Here is a 23,693-nt window from a genome sequence, read left to right on the forward strand (position 1 = left end):
CACCCGCCCCCGCCCAGCCTTCTCCGCCTCCAACAGAGTTCGGGCCCGCATCGTCTACCGACCCTGGATCCCTTCCCCATCTGCCATCGGATCGACGACTACCGGCTCGGGTGGCAGGCCGCGCGCGCGATATCCTCCCTGCTGAGCCTCGTCCACACCGCTGTTCGCCGTGCGACGCTGATTGCATTGCCCGACCAGCACGCTACAAGAGAGTTCCTGCTGTGCTCCCTTGGGTTCTTCTCGCCCTACCTTACTCTACCCCAATTTCATGGCATACGCCGACGCCAGATTCGGCTACCATCAGCCCCAGTCCGATTCCGTCTCCGCATCCGCCCTAGACAACAACAAACGAATCAACGCTTTTCTCGACGACGACTCTGTGGTGCTCGATCCCTCGGTGCTGGACTCTGACATCATGCAAAGTCCCTCTTCCGCCAACCCGTTCCGCAAGGACTCTCTCGCCAACAGCAATGGTGTGCTATCACCCGCCGACTCGCAAGCGGCATGGGACCATCCGTATGGTACTGGCATGTCTGCTGAACCTACCTCAGCAGGTGTTCCCCTTCCTTATCATGAAGACGGATCTGCCTACCTACAGCAACCGAATCCCATCGCGGTATCGTATGCTCATCAGCATCCACCACCTGCATCGTGGGCATTCGAACACGGTTCCGAGCACTGCGTGAGCAATGGTGCAACAGACTTCATGCCGCCGCCGCCTCAATTCGAGGTCCCTCGATACAGCCGTCACCGGACAGATAGCGTTCACGCCGGTTACAGTCAGCACCAACCGTCAATGCCCGCACACTTTATCGCGGCCCCTCAAGTTCAGACTCCCATGTCACCGCATAGTCATCAGGACTGGATGGGTATGGCCGAGCGTGAGATGGAGAATCGACCTTCGCACAAACGCATGCGGCCAGGCAGTCCTGCTCGTACGATGATCGACTTCCAACGACGCGATGGGATCCGGAAGAAGAACGGGCGCATCGACATTCCTCAGGAGAGGAGCATCGCGAACATTGATGAGCTTATTGAGAAAGAAACAGACGAGGATCAGCTGAAGGAATTGAAGCAACAGAAACGCCTGCTGAGGAATCGTGAGGCTGCGTGAGTTTCACTGATCATGTACTCCGAATCCACACCAGGCTGACCATGTCATAGACTAGCATCCCGACAGCGGAAGAAGAAGCACACGGAAGACTTGGAGGTCAAGGAGAAAAGCTACACTCAGCAGATTTCTTCTCTTCGAGCGCAAGTGGACGAGCTCACCCGTGAGCGCGAGCACCGGGCACGAGACCAGCAAGCTACGCATCAGAGACTGCAGGAGGCTTTGCGGGCTATCGATACGATGCAGGATGAACGACGAGAGCTCATCAAGATGCACAACGAGGATACCTCCAGTCTGAGACGAAAGGTGGAACTTTTGTCCGAGCAGCTTCAAGCCGGACCTGCTCCAGCAATGCAAGCACAGCTCAGTAGCACACTTTCCGACTTCAATCTTGAGATGGAAGGTCTGCACATGGGAGTGGGCGATCAGTACGACTGGACAGAGTGCTTTCAAGCACCGGACGAATTCTGGCTCGACAAATCGGAACCGATCAAGCAAACACCTGCGCTTGAGAAGAAGCTCTCACCCGCCGCCAACAATCAAGTCTCGGCAAAGCAAACAACAGAAGGCAAGAGCGACCCACCGATTGCCTCGGGTCTGTTGTTCATGCTATTACTCTGCGGTGCTTTTGTCGCATCCAAGCCCTCCAATTCACAGGCTTCCGATCTGCCCAACATGCCAGCAGATGTTCGCGCTGCCGCACCTGCTGTCCTCAGCACATTGCTTTCTGAGTCCAATGCGCTGTCCGAGCAGACCCACAGCCAGACAATGGCCAGCTTGAGCCAGGAACCACTACCTTCTGGAATTCCTCAACCCAACAACGGTGGCCGCAACAGGATGGATCGTGTTCACCGCAGAATCACTGCGCCAACGAAGCAGCAGGAGCTGGACCAAGCTTTCTCCCTAACGACAAGCCAGTATGCCTCGATGACCAACGCCGACTTCCAAATCTACGATCAGCAATCAACAGCCGGACAAGATGGTGCTGCGCCACCATCGCGACGCAACCTCGCGGAAGCTCTCGCCAGCATGGAGGCAGAGCACGCTCGGAACAGCAAGTCGGAAGTGTACACTCGCAGCTTACTGTGGGATCAAATTCCCGCCGACGTCGTCCGGCAATTCAAACAAATCGTACACGACCACAACGAAATCGAAGTCCGCCAACGACAGCAGCATCGACCAAGTCACGACTTCACGTACAAAAGCGAACCATGACCCCCGACCTCACGACATTAACGACACGACATCAACGAAACACACGCCATGATTCAAACGAACAACGAAACGAAACGAAACGAACGACACGATGCATTCTCATGATATGATGCATATCACACGACAGATAGCCCAGCGACGGCGCCTTCATTCTACGACACCTTCCATGGTCGACTGACCACTTTTCACCAATCACGCATTTCAAGACTTACGCAGCGATGGCTTTTTTGCACTACATATTGCTTTCTAGCGATACCCCAAATTGATCTGGCCGATCACTTTTCCTTCGGCCACTGCGCCTCCTTTGTTTCTCAGGGAGGAATGGCTTTACAACACGTTTCGGTTCTCGAGTGGGCGATGCCCGATGGTATGCGGATTTGTACAGGCCCGAGGGATGAGATGTATCACGGAGACATGTCTTTGACGGACATCGCACATGACTGATAGATACTGTAACCATTGCCATGAACTCTTCTTCGACGCCTTTCCTCTGAAGAGCAACCTGTGCCCCTGGAACTCCCAATCAGTAGAACCAACTTCACCGTCCATTTCATCCTTCGTAGACGTCATTATTCCGACATGGTTATTCATCTGCGGGTTTTTGACAGCCCGATCGTAAATGCATCCTCGTGGCAGCACTTCCCATTCGACACACAGTACCTCAGGCGGCCGGCCTTGCATCACTTTTTCGGCGGGTTGTACTTCTCCTTCCAGATCCTATATCCAAGTCAGCCTCGTCTTCAGACCAACTCCGCACACGTTCCGCACACAACCACCCAGCCCAGCCCAAATTGACCCGACCCCTCGTTTAAAAGTCCAAGTCCGATCCTGTTAACAACCCTGCTCTTCGCGTGCCAGTCACAGCTCGAGCTCGAGCTGTCAAGCAGGCAGGTACGGCAGCTGTTGCATGCGGCAATAAGACCAAGCCGTGACTCCGCCCCGGTTCACCGCTCGCGCAAGGCATACGCAGCTTTGCATAAGTTCGACGGACAAATCAAGAGCTACAAAATAAATGTAGTGGGATATGCAGTTGCCTTGCAACTCTTCGCCCATGGTCGACAATAAGGAAGAAAATCCGGATAAATACGTACCAACTTTCGCCCACATGCTTACTCCCCTTCTCCTCGGCCAGACGCAGGTATTGCGCGGCTTTGAACTGCCAAATCCGTCAGTTTTCGTATCCTTCGTACGTCGGGAGTGTCTCATCTAATCTGCGTCTGACGTGCATGACGGCCCAACATTCAGGGCGATGCCGTGTACATTACACCCAAGCAGGGCGAAGAAATGCGCAGTATGCATATGCAGTCCTAAAGCTCTGTCATGTCTCGAGACAGCCAAGTCTCACACGTTGGGCGCCGACTCTCGACGACTGCCCGCGCAGTTTCTCCCACGTGGGAGTTGTTGAGGGATTAATACAGGCAGATCGGGATCTCGTCATTGCTCACCTTGTCTTTCGGTCCACCGAAGCCCTCCAACAGACACCACGCAGCTTCCTCCATGGCATCCGTGTCACCCAAGTTGGCCGCTGTTTCATAGTACGTTCTCGCAGCGCTGGCGTCTTTTTTCACGCCCCAGCCGTGCCTGAAACAATTCGCGAGCTCGTAGATGGCGAGAACCAGCTCCCCTTTGGCCGCGCCGCCTTTTTTGCTCGAGGCTAGAGCTTCCTCTTCGATTGATGCGGAATTGGCTGCTGCGAGTGAGAGGTAATGGACAGCCTGCTGAGGCTCGACCGTGATTCCCCATCCATGCCTCAGAGCAAGGCCGTACAGCACTTGCGCCAGAGCATTATTTGCGCCGTCTGGTCTCGCAAGCTGTCCGAACATTTCCGTCGATCGAGGCAGGTCTCCCGCTTCATGTAGCCGTATCGCTTCCTGGATGTTGACATCGCCCGTTGCGTCGGAAATGCTGGGACTCTTGCTCCGTCGGTTTTGTGCTCGATCCTCGCTTTGTGCGGTCTGCAACGCTCCATCACGAAGAGGACTGTTCTTCGCGAGGATTGTCGCTCGCTTTTCCCATTGTGCCTCACGGTGCTCTTTCGCTTCCTTGTCACCTTCGTCCTGGTCGTCTCTCGACCGCGGTCTTTCAACTGCTGTGCCTTCTGGCGCTTCGGGAAGATCTCGAGGCAAATTCACGCTGAGCTCTGCCGAGTTTGACCGCGAATGGCTCCTAGAGTGGAGGTGTAGCACTCCGGATATACGTCGTTCTGATTTGGGTCGCGTGGGCAGTTGCTGGCCGTTTGTGTCGGCCGTGGCCTGAGATGAGGTGTTATTCGCCTTGGCCTTCGTCGATGATTGAGATAGGCTTCGGAAGCCGAGTGTGCGCTTGTGTTCGCCTGAGTGTTTGCTCTTCTTGCCTACTGGTAGAGATTGGCTGTCCTCCGGGTATGATGGTGGTTCGATTCGCTCGAAATCCTGCGTCGTGGTTCTAATAAACGTGAATTCGGGCGGGCTAAGGTTGTTTTCTGGAGTTGATTGCTCGACGATCTTGTCCTTCTTCTTCAGTAGATCTCGAAGGCTAGGCATCGCAGCTATGGTTGCAGGTTCTGTAGTTGTAGTATCGCGTGGGGAATGAGGTCAATGGCGGGGATGTCGCAGAGCACGGAGAGTGAGGGAGGCAAGGAAAGCAGGATTCGCCTACCATTGAGAGTATATATGTGGTGTCGCACTCTGCCGCGGCGCGACTGCAATTCACTGAAGTGAGCCTTGCTGATCGTTATCGGCGCCGAAGGAGCGTGGATGTGGGCTGTGCTCGTGCTACGCGAAGATTTGTAGTTTGAGGTGCGAAGCGCGAGATGGAAAACACACTGCAACGCCTTGTGAGTTTCATGTTGTAGAGTGCTGTGTAAGATTGGATGGTCAAAACAATGAATCAAATTCTTTCATGATATGTAGAGTGACTCTTCTAACGCGAATAAACACGCCGTGGGTATCTCGCACAAAGACAGTATGCAAAGGAATCAAGACTGTGCTGCGCTATCGAGGGCAACGGCATGCGCGGGTCCTCCTCCACTCCACCAGAGAAATAGTGCTTCTAAACAGAAGGGCGATCCTAGGCGAAGGAGACGAAATCCTGCTGCTGAGCAAGCACATGGCTGTCTTCATCCGATCCCATCTCTATATCGGTGTCGATATCGGAGTCACTGTCGACAGTCGCTTCTCTTCCGTTCGCTTCTTTCTTTCCCTGTCCTTCATCTTCGTCGCTGGATATGTCGGATTCATCTTCAGAGCCGTGCTTGGCTTGCTTCCTGGCGGCCTTGCGCAACGCGCCGGCACGGTCGACGTGCTGGAGTGCGCAGGCTCCCTTTTCGTGGTTTGCACAATGGCCAGTGCTGGCGTAATCAGGACACTCAAAGACATGACGATCGTCACAATCAGGTCCCTTGGCGCAATAGCCAAGAGTGGCGAAGGGACGGCAAACACGTGCGGTGGGAGAGACGTGAACATGGGGATAGCGGCATGCATCGTTGGTGCAGTTGCCACGTTGAAAGTGCGTGCACGCGGGCACGCGGTGATAGGTCAGTTCGTGGGACATGTCGCATGTCTCACCAGCTTTGCAAGAACCAGAGCGCATGAGCTCTTTGCAGATGGCAACTTTTTCGGGATTGTGGGTGAATTTGCACGAGGGGCCGAAAATGCAGGTACCTAAATCATGATTAGCACAATACCGAGGGCGCTTACCGGCGTGCTTTCGCGCGATCAGAACTTTGTGAGGTGTCCCAGCGAAGCCAGCGTCGGAGTGGGTGGAGGGTACCGTGTTTGGTGAAGTTCTCGCATTGCGGCTTCGGAGCGCGTTTGACAAGTCTGAGAATATTGAACGATGAGTCCTGGATGAGAGATGTGGCATGCTGTGAGCTACCATACCTCTGGGTGCCGTTCTGGTTCTGTGCCATCATGCGCACGAGGTTACCGTTCTTGGTACGGTAGAATTCGACATCTGCAATCTTCGCTTTCTTCGGGGTCTCCTTGGGATCATGTGCCGTATCTGTCTTGTTTAGTCCGGTCCAAAAGCTAGGTCTCGGATGAGACTGACCGCGAATTCTGATAAGCTTGCTTCCGTCTTCCTTGAGATGGAATCGAATCCCCTCGATCTCGACTTCGCGTAATGGTTGACGTGCGGTGGATGCCATATTGACAGGTGCGCTGGGGGGTCCTCGGGGCCGCTTTGCGGCGCGCTGTTGCTCCAGCTGCTCGATTCGTTGCTTTTGCTCACGGGCGAAGGTCTCTTTCGTCATCAATTGATTCATCCTCGAGCCGCGAGTGCTGACAAAGGCGTCCTTGGCTGGAGATGGAGCTACGGGCGCAGGTGCTGCAATCACTCCAGGCTCGGCCTTCATTCCAGCATCTTGCGGTACGGGAGTGTTGAGAACGAGAGTGCGATTCTTGTGAGGTGGCTGGTGGCCTCCACGGCCGCGGCGCGCGTACGGGGCCCATCTGGCATCGCGAGGATGACCAAATGGCTGTTGTTTGCGCTGGTTGATCTGTCCGCTCAGCGCAGCGATCCTGGCCTGGAGTTCTGCTTCTTCGTTCATGATGAATTCAAATTTTCGAGGTGGCAACGCTTCTTGCAGCGCGGTGGCGTTGGTAAAGAGGAGGGAAGTTAAGAAGTCGAAGTCGCGGTGAATAAGATGGAACCAGGAAGTTGTCGCCGCCAGAAGAGCTGAGTAAGCCGGCACCGCCCGGCGGCGCATGACAGGCATCTTTCACATGCCCGCGTCAACATATCACTTCGTTGTTGTCAAGCGTCGCAACGTACAGTGTAAGGAGTTTGACAAGACGTGTCTTTACAGAGGATGCAACGCGGCCCGTACGCCCAAGTACGCATATTAATGGGCTACCTGAACTACTGATCAAAATGTGCTACTATGTTACCTGCACTCCTATCAAAAGTGTCCTCCGTTTACAGTATCCGCACACGGGATACCCTGCCACCGGAGGCTGAATGCCAGTGCATGGGTTGTGGACGCTCCTTGCGAGCTTGTGGATGGTCTTGCGACGAGTTGCCATTCAGTCGATCCTTAGCCTCTCCGATCATGACTTATTTACGTCTATGATGTTCTTTCTCTAGCACTCTAGTGTAGCCACCGTCACCTCCCCCCTTCCTGTCCAGCACAGGCAAGTGATTTCACGAGCTCCTCCATCGTGAAGCAATTGCCCGATGTCGCGCGTATGCCACATCCACGCGAGTCGCAACATATCGGAGCGAATTCGGTTTATCGCTAGGCTGCGGTTGCCACCCAGACGGCTGTCCATGTGCGCGGGACGAATATGCAGAAGCATGTCGGGCAGCCAGGAGTCTCGTGCAGGCACCGTGGCTGTAGCAATTGCTCGTATGGCCTCCTATAATGTCGATACTCGTCCACGAGACCTTGGCGCGCGGGTGATTTCCTTGCGATGCCGTGGTGCTGACAACATCAGATCTCTCAACGTCTACCCAGGCTGTGGCTGATCCTGTCTCAAGAAGTAGGTCTGTGGGTCCGAACTTGCGAACTGCCTGGTGCCGTCGGGTCCCAATGTCGTTCTGTCGACCTCGTATATGATTGCTCTTCCCTTTTCAGTCTGAATTCAGGATGCACCGTGGCTGTCCTTCTGATTCTGTTGCCCTGATCGTGGAGGAGATCTTGCGCTCAACTTCTGCACAATGACTTCGGTCGGCCTAGGTCGCTCCTCGTTCTTGAAACCCATTATCTGTCCTACGATGCCGCCAGGTTTTGGAATTGGACATTCACGTTGTGGCGGATCTTCCGATGCGGCAGCGTTCCCAACAGCGCTGGATCCAGACTCTCCGGCTTTTTCATTCTCAATATCCTTCCGCTTTCTTCGTCTGCGAATCTTGCCATCAGGGGTCTCGTAGCTGTCGGCAAACTGTCGTCGATCGACCGGACATGGCAAAAGGTGAGGGAGAGCAACCACTATGAACGAGACGGCGAGCGTGGTCGTGAACAAGGTGCCCGTGGTTCGCGATCGCGGATGGAGGTAGTGCATGATGGTCGTGGCCAGATGATGAGGAGAGAACAGCTTCGCGCGCAATGTTCAGAAGTGAATCAATCTTGCATGAATCTCCAAGTCCATGCTGCATGTGAAAAGTCGTGGAACATCATCTTTCCCGAGCTCCGCAGTTTTGGTGGAGAGATCTCGTTCCGCTCGTATCGTGCTGACTACGATTGGAAGTAGTCCAAGGAATTGGAAAGCTGCAAGCGCGAGGTTTCTCACAGCTACGTACGGGCTTGACTTCCAACAACTTTATTGCGCTTCACAGCTGTGCACTGCACGCCTACCGGACACGCTCTACATATTGCTCAGATTTGTCACTATCTGCTACTCTGTCAGACTATCCGGACCAATTTCAACGCCCGCCGCTGGCATTTCCAACCATGGCGGAAGTTCTCCAGGCGTCCGAGCAAGTCGCAGTGGCAGAAATACCGACAGAGGTCGCAGAGCACGCCTCAGAAGCGGTCCGGACATCAGCAAAGCGAACAAGAGAGGTTTTCGCAGCAGACTTTGGGCACTTGTCAGCTCTGAGCAAAGCGCCGCAACCCGCTGTAGCACCCGATGACCCTTCACCTCAAGATCGCGCACAAAAAGCCAGCGTTGCGGCGCGGATACGAAACGAGTATGCACACGTAAAAGAGCTCCCCGCGGCTCTCGCACAGAAGCAGGCAAACGCAGCAGCAGGACTGGCAGCGCGAAGGAAGAAGCCAAAGACGGATGAGCAGGCCAGCGACCCGCAGATGGCCAAGATGATTGAGGATGCCTCCGTGTCGAAGCAGCAGACGCCCGCGACCAACGGAATATCCACAGCGCTTACGAGAATAAACGGCACAGCAAATGCGAAATTACCTCCGAATGCAAATGGACCGACACCGCAACGAAACACTCCATCGTCGAGCTTAGTGAGGAGGGATACCGTGAGACAGCAGAAGCCCGAGTGGCATCCTCCGTGGAAGCTCTTCCGTGTTATTTCAGGTCATTTGGGATGGGTCAGAGCGCTTGCAATGGAGCCGGGCAATCAGTGGTTCGCATCAGGAGCAGGAGACCGGACGATCAAGATTTGGGATCTCGCGACCGGGACGCTGAAGCTCACTTTGACTGGACACATCTCTTCAGTGCGCGGACTGGCTGTCAGCCCACGGCATCCATATCTGTTCAGCTGCGGAGAGGACAAGATGGTCAAGTGCTGGGATCTCGAGACGAACAAGGTCATTCGACATTACCACGGCCATTTGTCTGGTGTTTACACAATGAGTTTGCATCCCACCCTGGACGTGCTATGTACAGGTGGTCGAGATGGTGTGGTCAGAGTCTGGGACATGCGGACGAGGTCGAACATTCACGTACTCAGCGGCCACAAGGGGACCGTGTCAAGCATCGTGACCCAGGCCACCGATCCCCAAGTCATCTCCGGCAGTCTCGACAGCACTGTTCGCATGTACGACTTGGCAGCCGGCAAGACGATGGGAGTCCTCACCCACCACAAGAAGGGCGTGCGTTCTCTGGTCACGCATCCTACCGAGTTCACATTTGCTTCTGCCTCTCCAGGTCAAATCAAGCAATGGCTGTGTCCGAAGGGAGACTTCATGATGAACTTCGAAGGCCACAACAGCGTCATCAACACACTGTCCGTCAATGAAGACAACGTGCTCTTCAGCGGAGGCGACAATGGAAGCGTGTCCTTCTGGGATTGGAAGACAGGCCACAGATTTCAGCATGAGGACAGTGTCGCTCAACCCGGATCTCTTGACGCAGAAGCGGGCATCATGACCAGCACGTTCGACCACACAGGACTGCGGCTGATTACTGGTGAGGCGGACAAGACGATCAAAGTGTGGAGGCAGGATGAGAATGCGACTGAGGAGACACATCCGCTGGACTGGCGGCCGACTCTCGGCAGGCAGAAGTTTTAGTTGTGTGAACACTTAGCGCTCGTTCAATTGATGCGATGCATACCGTTCGGCTGCGAAGATTCTTCAGCCTCCGAATCCAAGCCCTCGACATTCCTCATCTTCTCTCAACGCGCCGCGAACATCTTCCTCTCCCACCCCTAGCCTGACTCTTCCCACCCTGTCACCGTGTCTGTTTTCCACGCCAACGATGCCCGCCTCAGCCAGCTCCTGCGCCGCAGTGCCAAATGCCAAAACTCTTGGTGCACGCTCGATGTCCTTCTTCGCAGCTTGCCTTCCCTTTCTTGAAGGCGTCATTGACAATGCGCCAGTCAGCTCCTCATCATTCTGTTGCTCGCTGACAGAGTCTGGCGTCAGGAGATGTGTTTCCACATTCTTGTTTTGTGCCGTCAGGCCCATGCGCATGGCTTCTTCGACGACATCGGCGAGTGTGGACTCCGTGATGCCTGTCCGCCGAAGCCTGGCAAGTAAAGCTGCGAGAAAGAGCTTGCTCGCCAAGGGGAGGGACCGAAGATGAGCGGCCAGAGGAGTTGAAGTCGCCTCGTTTATGGCACGCTTGATGGTGGCAATTGTGACGATACCCTTCTTTGAAGACGAAGCCGCGGCCGCGGCGGGCTTCTGCTTCCCCGGAGTCTTGCTGGGTGTGTTAGGTGGCTGGTTCTCCTTGCCGGATACCTCCTCTAGGCTTTCCTGCTCTGCGATCTCCACTGCTCTTCTACATACATCCAGCGCTCTGCGAGCGTCGCCCGAGACGGCAGCGACTTTTCGACTAGCGAATTGAACGGCATCCGACTCCACGATGACATTGCCGACGCCTTCAAGTCGACTTTGAATGATCGCCATGAGCTGTGTGTGAGTATAGCCTGGGAATGTTATTCGAGCCAGGCCCAATCTGCTGGAGATTTTGTTGGAGAGCGTGCGTTCTGGCAGATCCATGGTGTTGGCGACCGCGAGAACGATCAGTCGAGAGTGGCGTAATTGCGGCCAGTTGAAGAAATTGTACATCACTCCTTGGTTTCTGGTCACCAGCTGGTCGAGCTCATCCATCAGCACCACACAGGGCACTCGTCGCGGACTGGGAGTTGTGAATTCGCGCTCGAGGAGCTCCAATGCATGTGCTGAGGAGACCCGATCGCCCTTTAGAGCTTCCCATAGCAGACTGTACGATTGATGCGGATCGGTGACTTTCATTCCGTTGATCTCGACAAAGTAGAAGTCGTCAAGTTGCTCTTCCGCTACTGCTGCTTGTAGACTGGCAACGACTTCTCGTACTGTTGCGGTCTTTCCAGTCCCGGGCGTGCCAGATATGTAGATACATGAACCAGTGCCTGCAGCGATGGCCGCCTCAAGATGTGAGTACACAGTGTCGAATTCGTTCTCTCGGCAAGGGAGTGCGTGAGGTACTGCAGAGACATGCAACGTAGATCTCGCAAGTTGGTAAGGCGATGCTTGTGTCTGTCCTGGAGAAAGAACTCGCGTCCCGAGCGGGGTGAATTCCAGCGGCTTTTTGGTAACAATCTTCCGTCCTGATGGAGTAAGGAATTTCCGAGGAGTAAGCTGCTTGGCTTTCGAAGGAGTTGGAGTTGCAGATGTGAGCTTGCGTTTCTTGCGGGGAGTTGCTGGTCCATCAAAATCATCATCATCCATAACGAAGTCGTCCAGCATCTGCTCTTTCCTTGTGGCTCTTCTCCGTCGAGTCTTGACCGTCTGTGACTCAACAAGCTCCAGTAGACTGTCCATGTCGTCTTTGCCCTTGTATACATCCTCCCAAATGAAGGGTTCCGTATATGTAGCTGTCCTCGTAGCAACGCCTCTCCTGCATGTGAACGTCTTGCCATAGTACTTGTTGTTGCGCGGTATCTTGCCCGTCGGATAAAGCTTGTTGAATCTCTCCTCCGAAAGCACTTGCGCCTTGCCATTGATCGTCGATAGAGCATTCTGATCCGATGTGACTGTCATGTATAATTCATTTTGCAGGAAGTCCGTTCGCTTGTTCTTGCTCCTGATCTCTTTCTCCGAGGCGAACCAAAGCATGGTCGCTTGCTTCTCCATGACCACCTCGCCATCCTCCTCCTCGATTTCGCCCTCGGTAAATTCGTGTAGGATCGCGACCCAAGCCTCGTTGTTTGAGGGAGCCTTCAGTAAGACCGTATCTCCCAAGCGACATTCGAAGCTGCCCATGCGTGCTCCCACGATTGTGCCCTTCTTGCTTCCATTTTCATAAATCCACTCCCAAGGATGGTCTTCCAGTCCAAGCTCATCGTCGGAGTCCTCCCTTACCACTCCGCCAGACAGGATGTGTCTGGCCTGTTCGATCTTCGTCCTCTTCTTTCTGAGTGGCATGATGGATTTGCAAAAGGTTGGTGGAATGGTCGTTCTACCGAGTCTGCGATCCTCGGACTAATCTTCTCGAAGTGGAGCACGCGTAAAGTGGAAGTCACGATCTCACGTGTCCACGCGCGGGGAAGGATCAAGACTAAGGTACCTTACCTACCACTTCACTTTCTCTCCTTTACTTCCCTCTTACTATTGCGTTACGAGGTGAGGCCGAAGAGAAGCGCTGGTCACGGAGGAGAACGAATCCACTCAAAGAGCAGCGATGAACTGGCAGGACACGTCACGATGGCCGACTCAACTGGTGCAACAATCAGGTCGTTCATCGAGGCACTCTTCGAACCGCTTCCACTGTCTGCGGTGACAAGCACTCCCACTCTGAGGCAAGAAAGGTAGGTACACTTCAGCGTCGGCATCTGCATGCACTCTGCAGGCGTCCACTAGCTATGAACATGCGGACGTACATCGCGGTGGTCACGCGATTCCCCTCTGTTTTCCGTCCCTCTGTTTTCCGTAAATTATGATTCACTACCTTATTTATTTACCTTACTGCCCGCGCAAACTTGAAGATTCGCGCTGTTTATCGGGTGCGGATTGTTTGTTGCTAATTTCCTTGCTCCTGCCGCAAACACTCCAGCCAAGCAAAAGTTCTCCGCGTCGTCGTTCTTGTTTATTGATCAATCTGGTCGAGCGCATACCCCAAAACATCGCCTCACACTGTCGTCAAAATGGAGGAGGATTATGAATTGGCCAACGCCCGAGCATGGGACACCTCATTGAGAGATACTGCCCCGCAGCCGGAGAACGATGATGGAAATGGCTGGCAAGTAGCGAGTCGGAAAAAACCGGTCGCGCAGCCAAGTTCGCAGCAGAATCGCCAAAACCCGCCAGCCTCCCATCCACAACAACCTCGTCAAGCCCAGTCTGCGCACCAGCGACATCCCATCACCGCCCACAGCAACAACTGCGGTGGTCCTATCATTTCCGCCCAAAGGCCACCTGCATACGATGCGTCGCGACGGGAGCCTGGAAAATCAGCCAACACCACTGGTCACCATCAGGGACATGCCTTCGGCCAGCCTAGTGGCCCCAAGCCAGTCAAGAAGATCGTGCCCTTGAGTATTGAGCCAGAAAACATCAGTCCAGCACAGCAATCGTGGAGACGACAAGAGCCGCCCGTCGACAATGTACGCATTCCCGCAGATGTTGCCGTTCAAAATGCTACTTGGAAGTCTATCGCAGTGGGACATGGCACGTTTATGCATACCTCCGATGTGAAGGTCGGAATTGGCAGTGGCTCGTGGACCTTTGGCATCTGGGGCGAACCATCGGCAGTCGCTGCCACAAAGGCCTCGATCATCGCTTACGTTGAAGAGACTGGAGCGTCCGAGAAGCCAAGCTTGTCCCGCAAGTTTGCTAAGACAGTCTCCTTGACACCAGTACTTGAGAAACGTTGGCAACGGGCAGTCCTCGCTGAGCGCTATAGGCAGTTTCCTCCTGGGGACATCAGCTTTGGGTAAGTCGACTGCAAGGATGCGATGAACCTCACAACTGACGATGATTATGAATACAGGGCGATTGGCAACTTTCACTGGCCAATCGAGGAGTATCGGCCCGAAGAAGTGCTCGGCCAAAGCTTGGAGGCGCTGGATCCAATCCGCATGGAACACTCATGTTACGTTGTCAAAGCAGAACGTGGACAACATGTTTTGCAAGTCATGGGCGACGATCGCGGCGTCAGGCATGCATTGAAAGCATTGAAGACCACCTGCTTCCAGATTGCGGCGCGAAACTTAGAGCCAGTGCGTCTTCACCTTATTCGGTGGCCTTGCAACTCGCGAGGCACGCACGTCTACCTCGAGACCTACCGAGATCCGCATGTAATTGCACCACCGCGGATGATTCAACAGGAGTCTAGCCGGTCGCCTCGGGTCGAAGGATGTGCAGCGGGTGCAGCAGATTTTGAGATTGCTCGCGTGAGCACTTTGCTCAGTATCGAGCGTGCGCGATCGTCAATTGAAAGCACCGTCGGCAAGATCGCCTGCCTGCAGGGCGGCGTCAACTTTCGAATTCGGCTCGGCGTCTTCCTGTTGACACAATACAAACAGTTGCAAGAGGACGACATGTACGAACTGTCAGAATACGAAAGCATGACTTCGCAGAGTCAGTTCAAGGCCAGAACGACGGAAGAGTAAGTTGCTGTCCGTCCATCCTTGCACTATTTCGCTAACCAATGCAAGAATCGGAGATTTGCATGCCGAGCAGAATGCACTGGCGGCCCTTCAAAAGGCAGACGATATGCTCACGCCACAGGATGCTTTGCAGCACGATCTCGCAGCTGTGGCGCCAGTTTTCTCAGCAGATTTTGTTTTCCAGAACGATGCTGGTGACTTGCATCTAGCGATGACTTGGCACATCGCAGTGGATAGCGACGAGAACAAACCTGAGCTGGAGGTGGGAAAGAAGCAATGGACCCGTCTCGACGTTGATTCTGGAAATGCGACCAAGCTACTCGACGTTAGCCTGACTGATCTCCAGAACGGGTCAGCATGGAGCTTTGAACTGTCAACAGAAAAGCCCGTGTCTGAAGATAAGCTGCCACGAAGTCTGGTCAAATTCGCACAAAGCGCTCACATCTCGCGGGACGCTCTCAAACGACAGGACACTATGCGACCTTTCGTGGTTTACACTCCACATTCAGCCATGCGCTGGATGCGCGAGAGGACAGAATACCGGTACGGCATCATTGGCACCGACTATACTCTTGAACTGTCAAAGTACCAAGTGAAGGACCTCACACCTGGCCAAGAACACCGGATTTTCGAGCCGAGATGGAGCCTGGACGTGTATCGCACTGCATGGGATACAAACCTTGCTCACAATCAGAACCTCCGAATAGGTGAGACGGCATCCTGGACCAGCGACATGAAGGAGTGGTTTCCGAGAGATATTGGTGGTCCAGACGCTGATGCTGAAGAAGATGCGGCTGGAGTTGATGGCTTCATGCAACTGATGAAGAAGCTGGAAAGAGTGGAAGCGCTGTTCAGGGGGTTGTCCGAGGACGGTGTATGAGAGAGGAGCTCATGTGAGAGGAGGCTGTAGACGTGGAGAGCCACCTTGTGCCAGCTGTGTGCATTTCACAAAGAGCTGGACCTGGCGACTTCCGATGGATCTGGTAACGTACCATTCAGACAGTCCCATGATCATGATCTTGTATGATTTAGGTCAACCTCAGTCTCATCGTAGAGATAGAAGAAGCATTTCAATAGAACCGAAGTCAAAGACCGTACCGGGTATTTCGGATGCTGCCGGCGGGAGGTTTACCCGGAGACGCAACGGCGCTGCAGGGCAAAATGTCCTCAAGCTCGACCGTTCCCACTTTTATCATCATCATCAGGAGCTCTTCTACCGTCTCACATCTTCCCCACACTCTTTCACGTTCGAGCCTCGACCTCAGTCCTCCCATAGCGGCAGCATACTCCAGACGGACCATCGGTGAGTGTTGTCAACTGCCGGGAAGTCCCTTCTTGTTCTCTGCGACATACCCCTGACCGTCAAAAAGCAGCTCCTCCATCAGCGCTCTCAACGCGTAACATATACACCACCAGCTATCCCCAGCAAATCTCGATCGCATACCATCACCGAACACACCTCGCAGAAATGCGCGTCTCAACCTTCGTCCTCGCGCTTCCTGCGCTCGCCGCCGCTCAGCAGCAAATCCCGCTAGTCGACCAAGTCAAAGGATGGTTCGCAAAGGCCACCGAGTCGCTCAACGCCGTCGTGTCATCTGCCAGCGAGTCCGTCTCTGTGAAAGTCCCGAATCCCGTGGCATCCGGCGCCGCCAAAGTGGCAACGTTGAAGGTGGAGAGAATTGGACTCGACAACCACAACGAGGTGATCAAGCCGGACAACCCCAGCTCAAGCACTGGCATTGAGACCTGGTTAGTTTATGTCCATGGTGGAAACAAAACCTGCTTTGGCATGTGCGGATCCGCCGAAACGGCATTCAACGAGAGCGTGGTACTCTTGGCCGCATCGCCGAACCCACCCAAGCTCGCCAGGATGGATTGTGAGACGGATCCGGTCCTTTGCAATGCTTGGGCCATCAGCCCGCCACAGATTGTCCACATCCAGCTCCCGCAGCCTCTCGCCGACCAGTCGACTCCAGCGACCACTGTACGCTCCATCCCGTTGAATCGCACCACCGTGGCCGCGACTCAAATCGCTGCCATCCACCTCGAGGACAAGTACCTCGAGACCACCCCCTACGAAGGACTTTTCCACCCATTCGATGGCCAGCTCGCGAAGCTTGGCCTCAACATCCCATTCGGCTACTTGATGTGGGGTTTCTCTCTCGTCCCGTCGTGGGCGCTCATGATCGGCATTTCATTCATCAGCAGGACCTTCATGTAAGTTTGGTGAGACTTTTCGCAGAAATCCATTTGCTGACAGCGTTCTGCAGGGGCCGAAAAATGGCCGGTCCAGCTCCTCCGGCCGCCGGTGCTCCAGCTCCTGCTGCGGCGCAGTAGCGGAGATGTTGAGAAGAGGTGAAGAGTTGGATATACCCTTGCCATCATTACGCCGATTTGCGGCATTCACGATGAGATTTGCCATGAGACGTTGTAGATGTGAAGCTGGATATAATGTGGGAGTGAGCAAGATAGAATGAGTTCACAGTTGTGTAGATCTAGGCAATGGATGTTCAGACGGAACAATGTTCATCGTCTACCACGGTGGGCCCGCTCAGAGCGCTCTGCACGATTTGCGCCTCAATTGCTTTGAATGTGTAGTTTGAGAGAGAGGACGAAGGTAGCGAAGAGACAAACTCCAGAGCGCCTTGCTAATATTCAAATAAAGTCACCGTCATATCCGCCATATTCATTGCATGCGGGGTCCTGCTTCGTCCAGACCCTCTAGTCCTTGCATGGGGTCGTTACCATTCGTCTCTTCCGAATCCAGCTTGTCTTCGTCGTTGACGTTGAACTTCGCCGCATAGCCCTCCTGCGATCTCGTTAGCAAGCGGAGTTCCGAAATCAGCATGCCTTTCTGAAAGCTTACCTGCTCCCAGACCGCCGTCCTGCTGCCCAGTCCCTCGTCTGCGTTCTTCTGTGGCTTCGCTTGATTGACTTTAATCACCCGTCCGTACAGCTCCGCCTGGTCCATGTTATCGATGGCTTCGCGGGCATCTTCGGCGAGAGAGAACTCCACATATCCGAATCCTCGATGCGGGTCTCGATTTGATTGTCTGGAAGAACATCAGCAATGCAATCATGAGGTGCGCAACGAGGAATTTTACGCACTGCTCTGGCTTTGGTAGTGAGACGTCTACAATCTCTCCGAATGGAATGAAAGCATCGTGAAGAACCTGCGCGTTGACTTGGTTGTCGAGGCCGCCGACGTAGACTGTCGACTTGTGTCTTGATGTTTCGGCCATTGCGGTGAATTGGTCAATTCTTTGAGGACTTTCTATTTTGATAATTCCCTGAACGAAGAAAAGTTCGCTGTGAACGGCTTGGCTGATTCAGAGGTGAATGCGATTGATGCCACATTGCCAAGGTGGCTCCATTGACATGGCCGGAAGCCAGCTTTTGGATGCGCCCGCTTCAGGGACTCGTCCACTAAATGTTTACCTCACCGCGCCCTCCTCTGATTCTCCTTTCTGCTCTGCCATTACTGCTCACTTCTTGATTTGCACACCTTTCATTTTGTCTCCGTATGCGCGCCTTCCATTCTCTCAAGTGAATAACGACGCACACGAATCGGAAGATCGATCATGGTCCGCCTCCGCGAGATCCAACGCACGGCGGTCTTCACCTGGTCGCCTGGAGCCGGAGCACCGCTTGTGGCCACAGGCACTCGGACTGGCGCGGTTAACGATGATTTTTCAGACGAAGTCAAGTTGGAGCTCTGGGACCTCGCTTTGGAGCAATTGAACCACGACACTGAATTGAAGCCAGCTGGCAGCATCACGACTGATGCGGGGTTCAACGATATTGCCTGGAGCGAACCGACGAAGGAATATCCCCTTGGTGTCATTGCAGGAGCTCTCGAAAATGGTTCCGTGGATCTGTGGGACGCTCAAAAGCTACGCGACGGAGCCAGTGATGCCTTCATCTCGCGAACGACCAAACACACCGGCAGCGTCAAAGCTTTGCAATGGAACCCTTACAGACACAACCTTCTCGCTTCGGCGGGCGCGAAAGGTGAGATCTACATCTACGATCTGGGTAACATGGCCAACCCATACCGGCTGGGCGCAAGTGTAGCAAGAGCAGACGACATTGAGTGCTTGGACTGGAACAAGCAGGAGAAGACGGCACACATCTTGGCCACTGGTAGCAGTGGAGGCTTTGTGACTGTTTGGGATGTCAAGCAGAAGCGTGATATTTTGACCTTGAACAACCAAGGCCGAAAAGCTGTCAGTGCTGTTGCGTGGGATCCTGAGGAGAGCACGAAGCTTGCCACAGCCACTTCGAACGACCAGGAGCCATTGATCTACTTGTGGAGTCTGAGGAACAGCAGCGCGCCGGAGCTGACGCTGAAGGGTCATGAGCTGGGTGTGCTGAGTCTGTCCTGGTGCATACAAGATACCGGGCTTCTGCTATCGTGCGCCAAGGACAACCGTACAATCTGCTGGAACCCAAAAACTGGCGAGCAATACAGCGACTTTGCAGGCGGGTCAAACTGGGCATTTCAGACGAGGTGGAATCCGCACAATCCAAGCCTGGTAGCAAGTGCCTCCTTTGACGGCAAGATCGTGGTTGCGACTATTCAGAGCACCAACTCGAAAGCAGAAGATCAGGCTGCAGCGAACAACAACCTCGATGGCGAGGACTTCTTCGCCAAAGCACAGACACAACCTCAGAGCATCACGTTCAACATTCCTAGAGCACCCAAATGGGCTGCACGACCGGCCAGCGTTGCTTTCGGCTTCGGCGGAAAGCTTATCAAAGTCAGTTCCGATGCTTCCCGAAAGAGTACTGTCACCATTGATACCTTCTCTGTCGATGCTTCGGTCAGTGAGTCCACGAAGAAGTTCGAGGAGCAGCTGAACGGAGGCGATTTGGCAGCCATCTGCGCCAGCAAGATCGACGAGGCCAAGACGGACGAAGAGAAAGCGGATTGGCAAGTGATTGAGACTTTGAACGCCGGCAAGTCAAGGAAGAAGCTCAGACAGCACTTGGGCTTTGGCAGTGATGAGGATGATGTCCTGGCCAAGGAGACCGAAAAGCTCGCCATCAATGGAGACTCTGCTAAAGCTGAGATAAACGGTGACAAGGACGACTTCTTCGGCGATGGAGCAGACAGCGACAACTTCCTCGCAGACCTCGCCGCTTCAAAGGGCACCAAGACGAACAACCCATTCCACATCTACACATCCTCTGAATCAAGCGCAGATAAGAGCATCACGCAGGCGCTGATGCTTGGCGAATTTGAAAAAGCTCTTGACATCTGTCTGAAGGAGGACCGAATGTCGGATGCCTTCATGATCGCGGTGTGTGGTGGACAGAAGTGCATTGACAAGGCGCAGACTGCGTATTTGAAGAAGAAGTCCAACGGGCCACACTATCTGCGACTTCTTGCCAGTATCGTTGGGAAGAATTTGTGGGATGTTGTGCACAACGCGGACCTCAGCAACTGGAAAGAGGTCATGGCTACTTTGTGCACCTATGCTGACGAAACTGAGTTCTCCGACCTGTGCGAAGCGCTTGGAGATCGTCTGTCGGAGGCTTACCAGACCGAAGGTGGCTCCGAGACCCTGCGCCGAGACGCATCTTTCTGCTATCTTGCGGGAGCCAAGCTCGAGAAGGTCGTCAACAACTGGGTCGAGGAACTGAAACAGCAAGAGCAGGCAAGCCTTGAGAAATCAGAGGACGACAACTCCTTCTCTGTTCACGCCAAGTGCTTGCAGGACTTTATCGAAAAGGTGTCCGTGTTTCGCCAGGTCACCAAGTTCCAGGATAGTGAGATTCAGTCTACTGCCGATTGGAAGCTTGCTCCGCTCTACAGTCTGTACGCGGAGTATGCGGAGATTCTCGCTGCCCATGGTCAGCTTTCAAGCGCGGAAAAGTACCTTTCATTGCTGCCTGCGCAGTACAATGGCGCAGAGTCGGCTCAGCAGCGAATCAAGCAGGCCACGAAGAAGACTTCGGGTGCGACCAACTCGCGGACTGCTGCAACGCAACGCACTGCAGCTCGCGCCCAACCGGCCGTCCCAGCTTTCCAACCAGTCCAGTCAGCGCAACCAGCGCAGCCTCTGATCAATCAAGCTCGCAATGCTCCATCGCCATATGCTCCAGCTGCGCCATCCGCTCCAGCACAATCAATGTCAAACCCATACGCACCGGCCACGAATGCGTATGCTCCTGCCGGCTATCAACCTCCGCAACCCTCCGCCGCTCCATACGGTCAACCTGCGGCATATGGAGGATATGCACCTCCCCAGCAACAAGCGCCACTTGCTCCACCTCCACGAGCAGGGACGGTCTCGCCCTCTGCGCCTCCACCACCGGCAGCTAGGAATGTTGGCGATTGGAACGACATGCCCGAGGGCTTCCTCAAGGGACGTCAGCAAAATTCGAGGAGAGGGACACCTGGTCCTCAGGCAGTAGGCTCACCATTCCCCAACGCCGTACCAAACCCAATGTCTCCCCCACCGCCACAAGCGGGTCAATATGGGATGCAAATGGCGTCTCCGCCTCTACCTCCACCACCAAAGGCTGGCGAAGCACCATCAAGGATCATGTCCCCTCCGGGACCGCCACAGCACATTCCGCGACCACCGTCGGCTGCAGCTAGTGCATACGCTCCACAGTCGCCATCGCAGCCCATGCCGCCAATGCCGGGCTCGACGCTCCCTCCACCGCAAGCACACGCTCCCGTACAGCGCGGTGCGTCGCCATATCAGCCTCCTCCATCCACCTCCTCGGCAGCTCCATCCAGCAGATACGCTCCAGCACCAGGGTCGCAGCAATCGCAGGCTCCAGGTGCAATGCCTCCGCAGAGGAATGTCGCGCCTAACCCATACCAGGCACAGCAACCGCCTCAATCTCCCTACGGCCAGCCTCCACAAGCGACGGGACCTCCACCGCGAGCGGGTCCGCCACCTTCTGGTCCACCACGAGCAGCTCCTCCGCCGAGGCAAGCTTCCACCGGCCCACCACCTCCGGGTCCTCCTCGCGGTCCTGCGACGCCTGCCGCCGCTCCAACTCCTCCGCCCGCCGCCGCTTCTGCCAAGCCATCCTACCCACGTGGTGACCGATCTCACGTTTCACCCGAGGCTCAGCCTATTGTGGATCTTCTCACACCAGAGGTCGCTCGTATTACTGCCGTGGCTCCTCAAGCCTTCAAGCCGCAGGTCGAGGACATGGACAAGCGAATCAACATCCTGTTCGATCGTCTCAACAACGACGATCTGCTCAAGCCTGATACTGTGCAGCAGATGGTCACAATCTCGCAGCATGTCTCGCGAAAGGAGTGGGATCAAGCGCAGGCTTTGTTCACGGAGATGCAGACGGCGAAGTTGGAGTCGGAGGGAACGCACTGGATGGTGAGTCCTTGGAACCGCGATGACGAAAATGAACACATTACTAACAGATTCGCAGGTTGGCATCAAGCGCCTCATTGCTATTGGGCGCGCCACGAAGACATAGATCTGCTAGCATCAATGAGAGAAGAGGCATGAGGAGATGTGTGATGCGACAGAGACAGCTTCGTTAGCGGGCTACCTTAGGATAGACGGAGTAGATTCACAACGACGATTCGAGTGCTCGTTATTTGGGCCGCTGTTACTGCCGCAGCTGTTCCCTTGCTTCATGCGTCTTCACTGATTCTCTTCTCACACGTGATCTCAGCATGGTGTGATCCACACCGAAAAAGCTTGTATTCTGCCGGCTCATCCTTTCACGCCTGCACGGACGTCAACTCCGGCCGTTCGCGAGATTCTCCGTTGAACTATAAGGTGATGCGATGCGACAACGCTGCTCATGTAACCGTTCAAGAGGAACAAACGGTCAGTTTTTGTTGTTGACGACGGGAGTGCTTGTTTGTCCATGCGACGGCTTGTGACGGGGACCGGACGTCGGGTGTGGTGACACGCCTCGGTCGCACGCAGCTGTGCAGCGTCTCCGCCCGAACTGCTGGGGAGCGGTCACAGTGGTCGACGTGCTGGGAGTTGGCATGCCGCACGCTGCAGGCTGTGAGAGCAAGAGTCCACCACATGAAGATCCGTCCGCCGTGCGACATTCCACCCCGCTCACCTCTGCTCTGCTCCACACTCGGCTCATCTATCCCTTCCCCGTCCGCTGTCAAGAAAATTCCCGCCACCATGCATCGGCTAACCGTGGAACGAAAAGCCTCCCTTCGGGCCTTGTGCTGCGGCCAGATCTTGGGTGTGCAGCCCCATCCTTGTCCACCGGACCACCCACCCCTTGCTTTCGGCGCGCGCGCGTGGACGTCAGCTAGCCCTTTTTGAATTCTCTTTGCCGGGCGCCTGATCCGTCCGTGCACCATTATTATTTCGGGGGTGTCTTGTTGGTCGGGTTTCGGGTTGCTTGTCTTGTGTCTCGCCGACGCTTACGTGCAGTGCGTGCACCTGCTCTCTCTCTCTCTCTTCACGGCTCAGGTCCCAGTGTTGTGCTGTACACTACCAGGTATGCAGACATTCCCGTCAGCGTGATGCTCGTGCGATGCGATTGGTCTGCACGTCTCAAAGTGTCAGGTGTGGCCAGCCGAGACGGACGGACGTATGTGCACAGTGATCCGCGTGAACACGTTGGCTTGGGCTGTATATTGGACATGATGACTGCAGACACCGCTGAGCTTTGCATATAACGGATTTCAATAAGGTATATATATCCCTTGTAATGACTCCAAGGGCCGTGACAGTGAAAGGCACAAAAGATGAAACGAGACCTCACTTGCCGCCAAAGCATGTCATCGCCTATTCTATGCGAATGTGTATAATTCGATACCGCTATAACGGTTACAACGACGAATCCGCAGAAACGCTCTCAACGCTTGTTAGAGTGGCCTCGTTTGCTTCTGCCATAGGTACTTCGGACGCGCTAATCGGCACTTTGAGGGATTTCATGCGTTGTTCCTGGTCCATACTTCTGGTTCAATAGCAGGATCGAT

General features: G+C 54.7%; 9 protein-coding genes across 9 annotated transcripts; 4 read left to right on the plus strand and 5 right to left on the minus strand.

Moving 5' to 3' along the window:
• Positions 1 to 268: 268 nt before the first annotated feature.
• MYCGRDRAFT_89777 (uncharacterized protein) lies at positions 269 to 2,326 on the plus strand (the record flags this gene model as incomplete). Its single annotated transcript, XM_003856476.1, has 2 exons — positions 269 to 1,110; positions 1,165 to 2,326. The coding sequence occupies 2 exons, from the start codon at positions 269 to 271 to the stop codon at positions 2,324 to 2,326; spliced, it is 2,004 nt and encodes a 667-aa protein (XP_003856524.1).
• A 680-nt stretch (positions 2,327 to 3,006) lies between these two features.
• MYCGRDRAFT_33587 (uncharacterized protein) lies at positions 3,007 to 4,848 on the minus strand (the record flags this gene model as incomplete). Its single annotated transcript, XM_003857106.1, has 5 exons — positions 3,007 to 3,043; positions 3,418 to 3,482; positions 3,772 to 4,368; positions 4,414 to 4,605; positions 4,684 to 4,848. The coding sequence occupies 5 exons, from the start codon at positions 4,846 to 4,848 to the stop codon at positions 3,007 to 3,009; spliced, it is 1,056 nt and encodes a 351-aa protein (XP_003857154.1).
• Positions 4,849 to 5,374: 526 nt separating this feature from the next.
• Positions 5,375 to 6,900, minus strand: MYCGRDRAFT_66788 (uncharacterized protein; the record flags this gene model as incomplete). The annotated part of the gene is made up of 2 exons (XM_003857105.1): positions 5,375 to 6,027; positions 6,182 to 6,900. 2 exons carry the CDS (start codon positions 6,852 to 6,854, stop codon positions 5,375 to 5,377), a joined length of 1,326 nt encoding a protein of 441 aa, XP_003857153.1.
• Positions 6,901 to 7,998: 1,098 nt separating this feature from the next.
• Positions 7,999 to 8,301, minus strand: MYCGRDRAFT_29317 (uncharacterized protein; the record flags this gene model as incomplete). The annotated part of the gene is made up of 1 exon (XM_003857104.1): positions 7,999 to 8,301. A coding segment is annotated over one exon (303 nt), but the record flags the coding sequence as incomplete, so codon positions are not given.
• Positions 8,302 to 8,596: 295 nt separating this feature from the next.
• MYCGRDRAFT_66791 (uncharacterized protein) lies at positions 8,597 to 10,226 on the plus strand (the record flags this gene model as incomplete). Its single annotated transcript, XM_003856477.1, has 1 exon — positions 8,597 to 10,226. The coding sequence occupies one exon, from the start codon at positions 8,697 to 8,699 to the stop codon at positions 10,224 to 10,226; it is 1,530 nt and encodes a 509-aa protein (XP_003856525.1).
• A 63-nt stretch (positions 10,227 to 10,289) lies between these two features.
• Positions 10,290 to 12,566, minus strand: MYCGRDRAFT_31277 (origin of replication binding protein; the record flags this gene model as incomplete). Its single annotated transcript, XM_003857103.1, has 1 exon — positions 10,290 to 12,566. The coding sequence occupies one exon, from the start codon at positions 12,564 to 12,566 to the stop codon at positions 10,290 to 10,292; it is 2,277 nt and encodes a 758-aa protein (XP_003857151.1).
• Positions 12,567 to 16,032: 3,466 nt separating this feature from the next.
• Positions 16,033 to 16,970, plus strand: MYCGRDRAFT_66795 (uncharacterized protein; the record flags this gene model as incomplete). The annotated part of the gene is made up of 2 exons (XM_003856478.1): positions 16,033 to 16,052; positions 16,123 to 16,970. The coding sequence occupies one exon, from the start codon at positions 16,218 to 16,220 to the stop codon at positions 16,968 to 16,970; it is 753 nt and encodes a 250-aa protein (XP_003856526.1).
• Positions 16,971 to 17,430: 460 nt separating this feature from the next.
• Positions 17,431 to 17,991, minus strand: MYCGRDRAFT_66798 (uncharacterized protein; the record flags this gene model as incomplete). Its single annotated transcript, XM_003857102.1, has 3 exons — positions 17,431 to 17,558; positions 17,616 to 17,802; positions 17,858 to 17,991. The coding sequence occupies 3 exons, from the start codon at positions 17,989 to 17,991 to the stop codon at positions 17,436 to 17,438; spliced, it is 444 nt and encodes a 147-aa protein (XP_003857150.1).
• A 339-nt stretch (positions 17,992 to 18,330) lies between these two features.
• On the plus strand, positions 18,331 to 22,338 carry MYCGRDRAFT_66801 (uncharacterized protein; the record flags this gene model as incomplete). The annotated part of the gene is made up of 2 exons (XM_003856479.1): positions 18,331 to 22,107; positions 22,163 to 22,338. 2 exons carry the CDS (start codon positions 18,331 to 18,333, stop codon positions 22,208 to 22,210), a joined length of 3,825 nt encoding a protein of 1,274 aa, XP_003856527.1.
• Positions 22,339 to 23,693: the final 1,355 nt, after the last annotated feature.

This window comes from Zymoseptoria tritici, chromosome 1, assembly GCF_000219625.1.
Source record: "Zymoseptoria tritici IPO323 chromosome 1, whole genome shotgun sequence".
Taxonomy (NCBI): Eukaryota; Fungi; Ascomycota; class Dothideomycetes; order Mycosphaerellales; family Mycosphaerellaceae; genus Zymoseptoria; species Zymoseptoria tritici.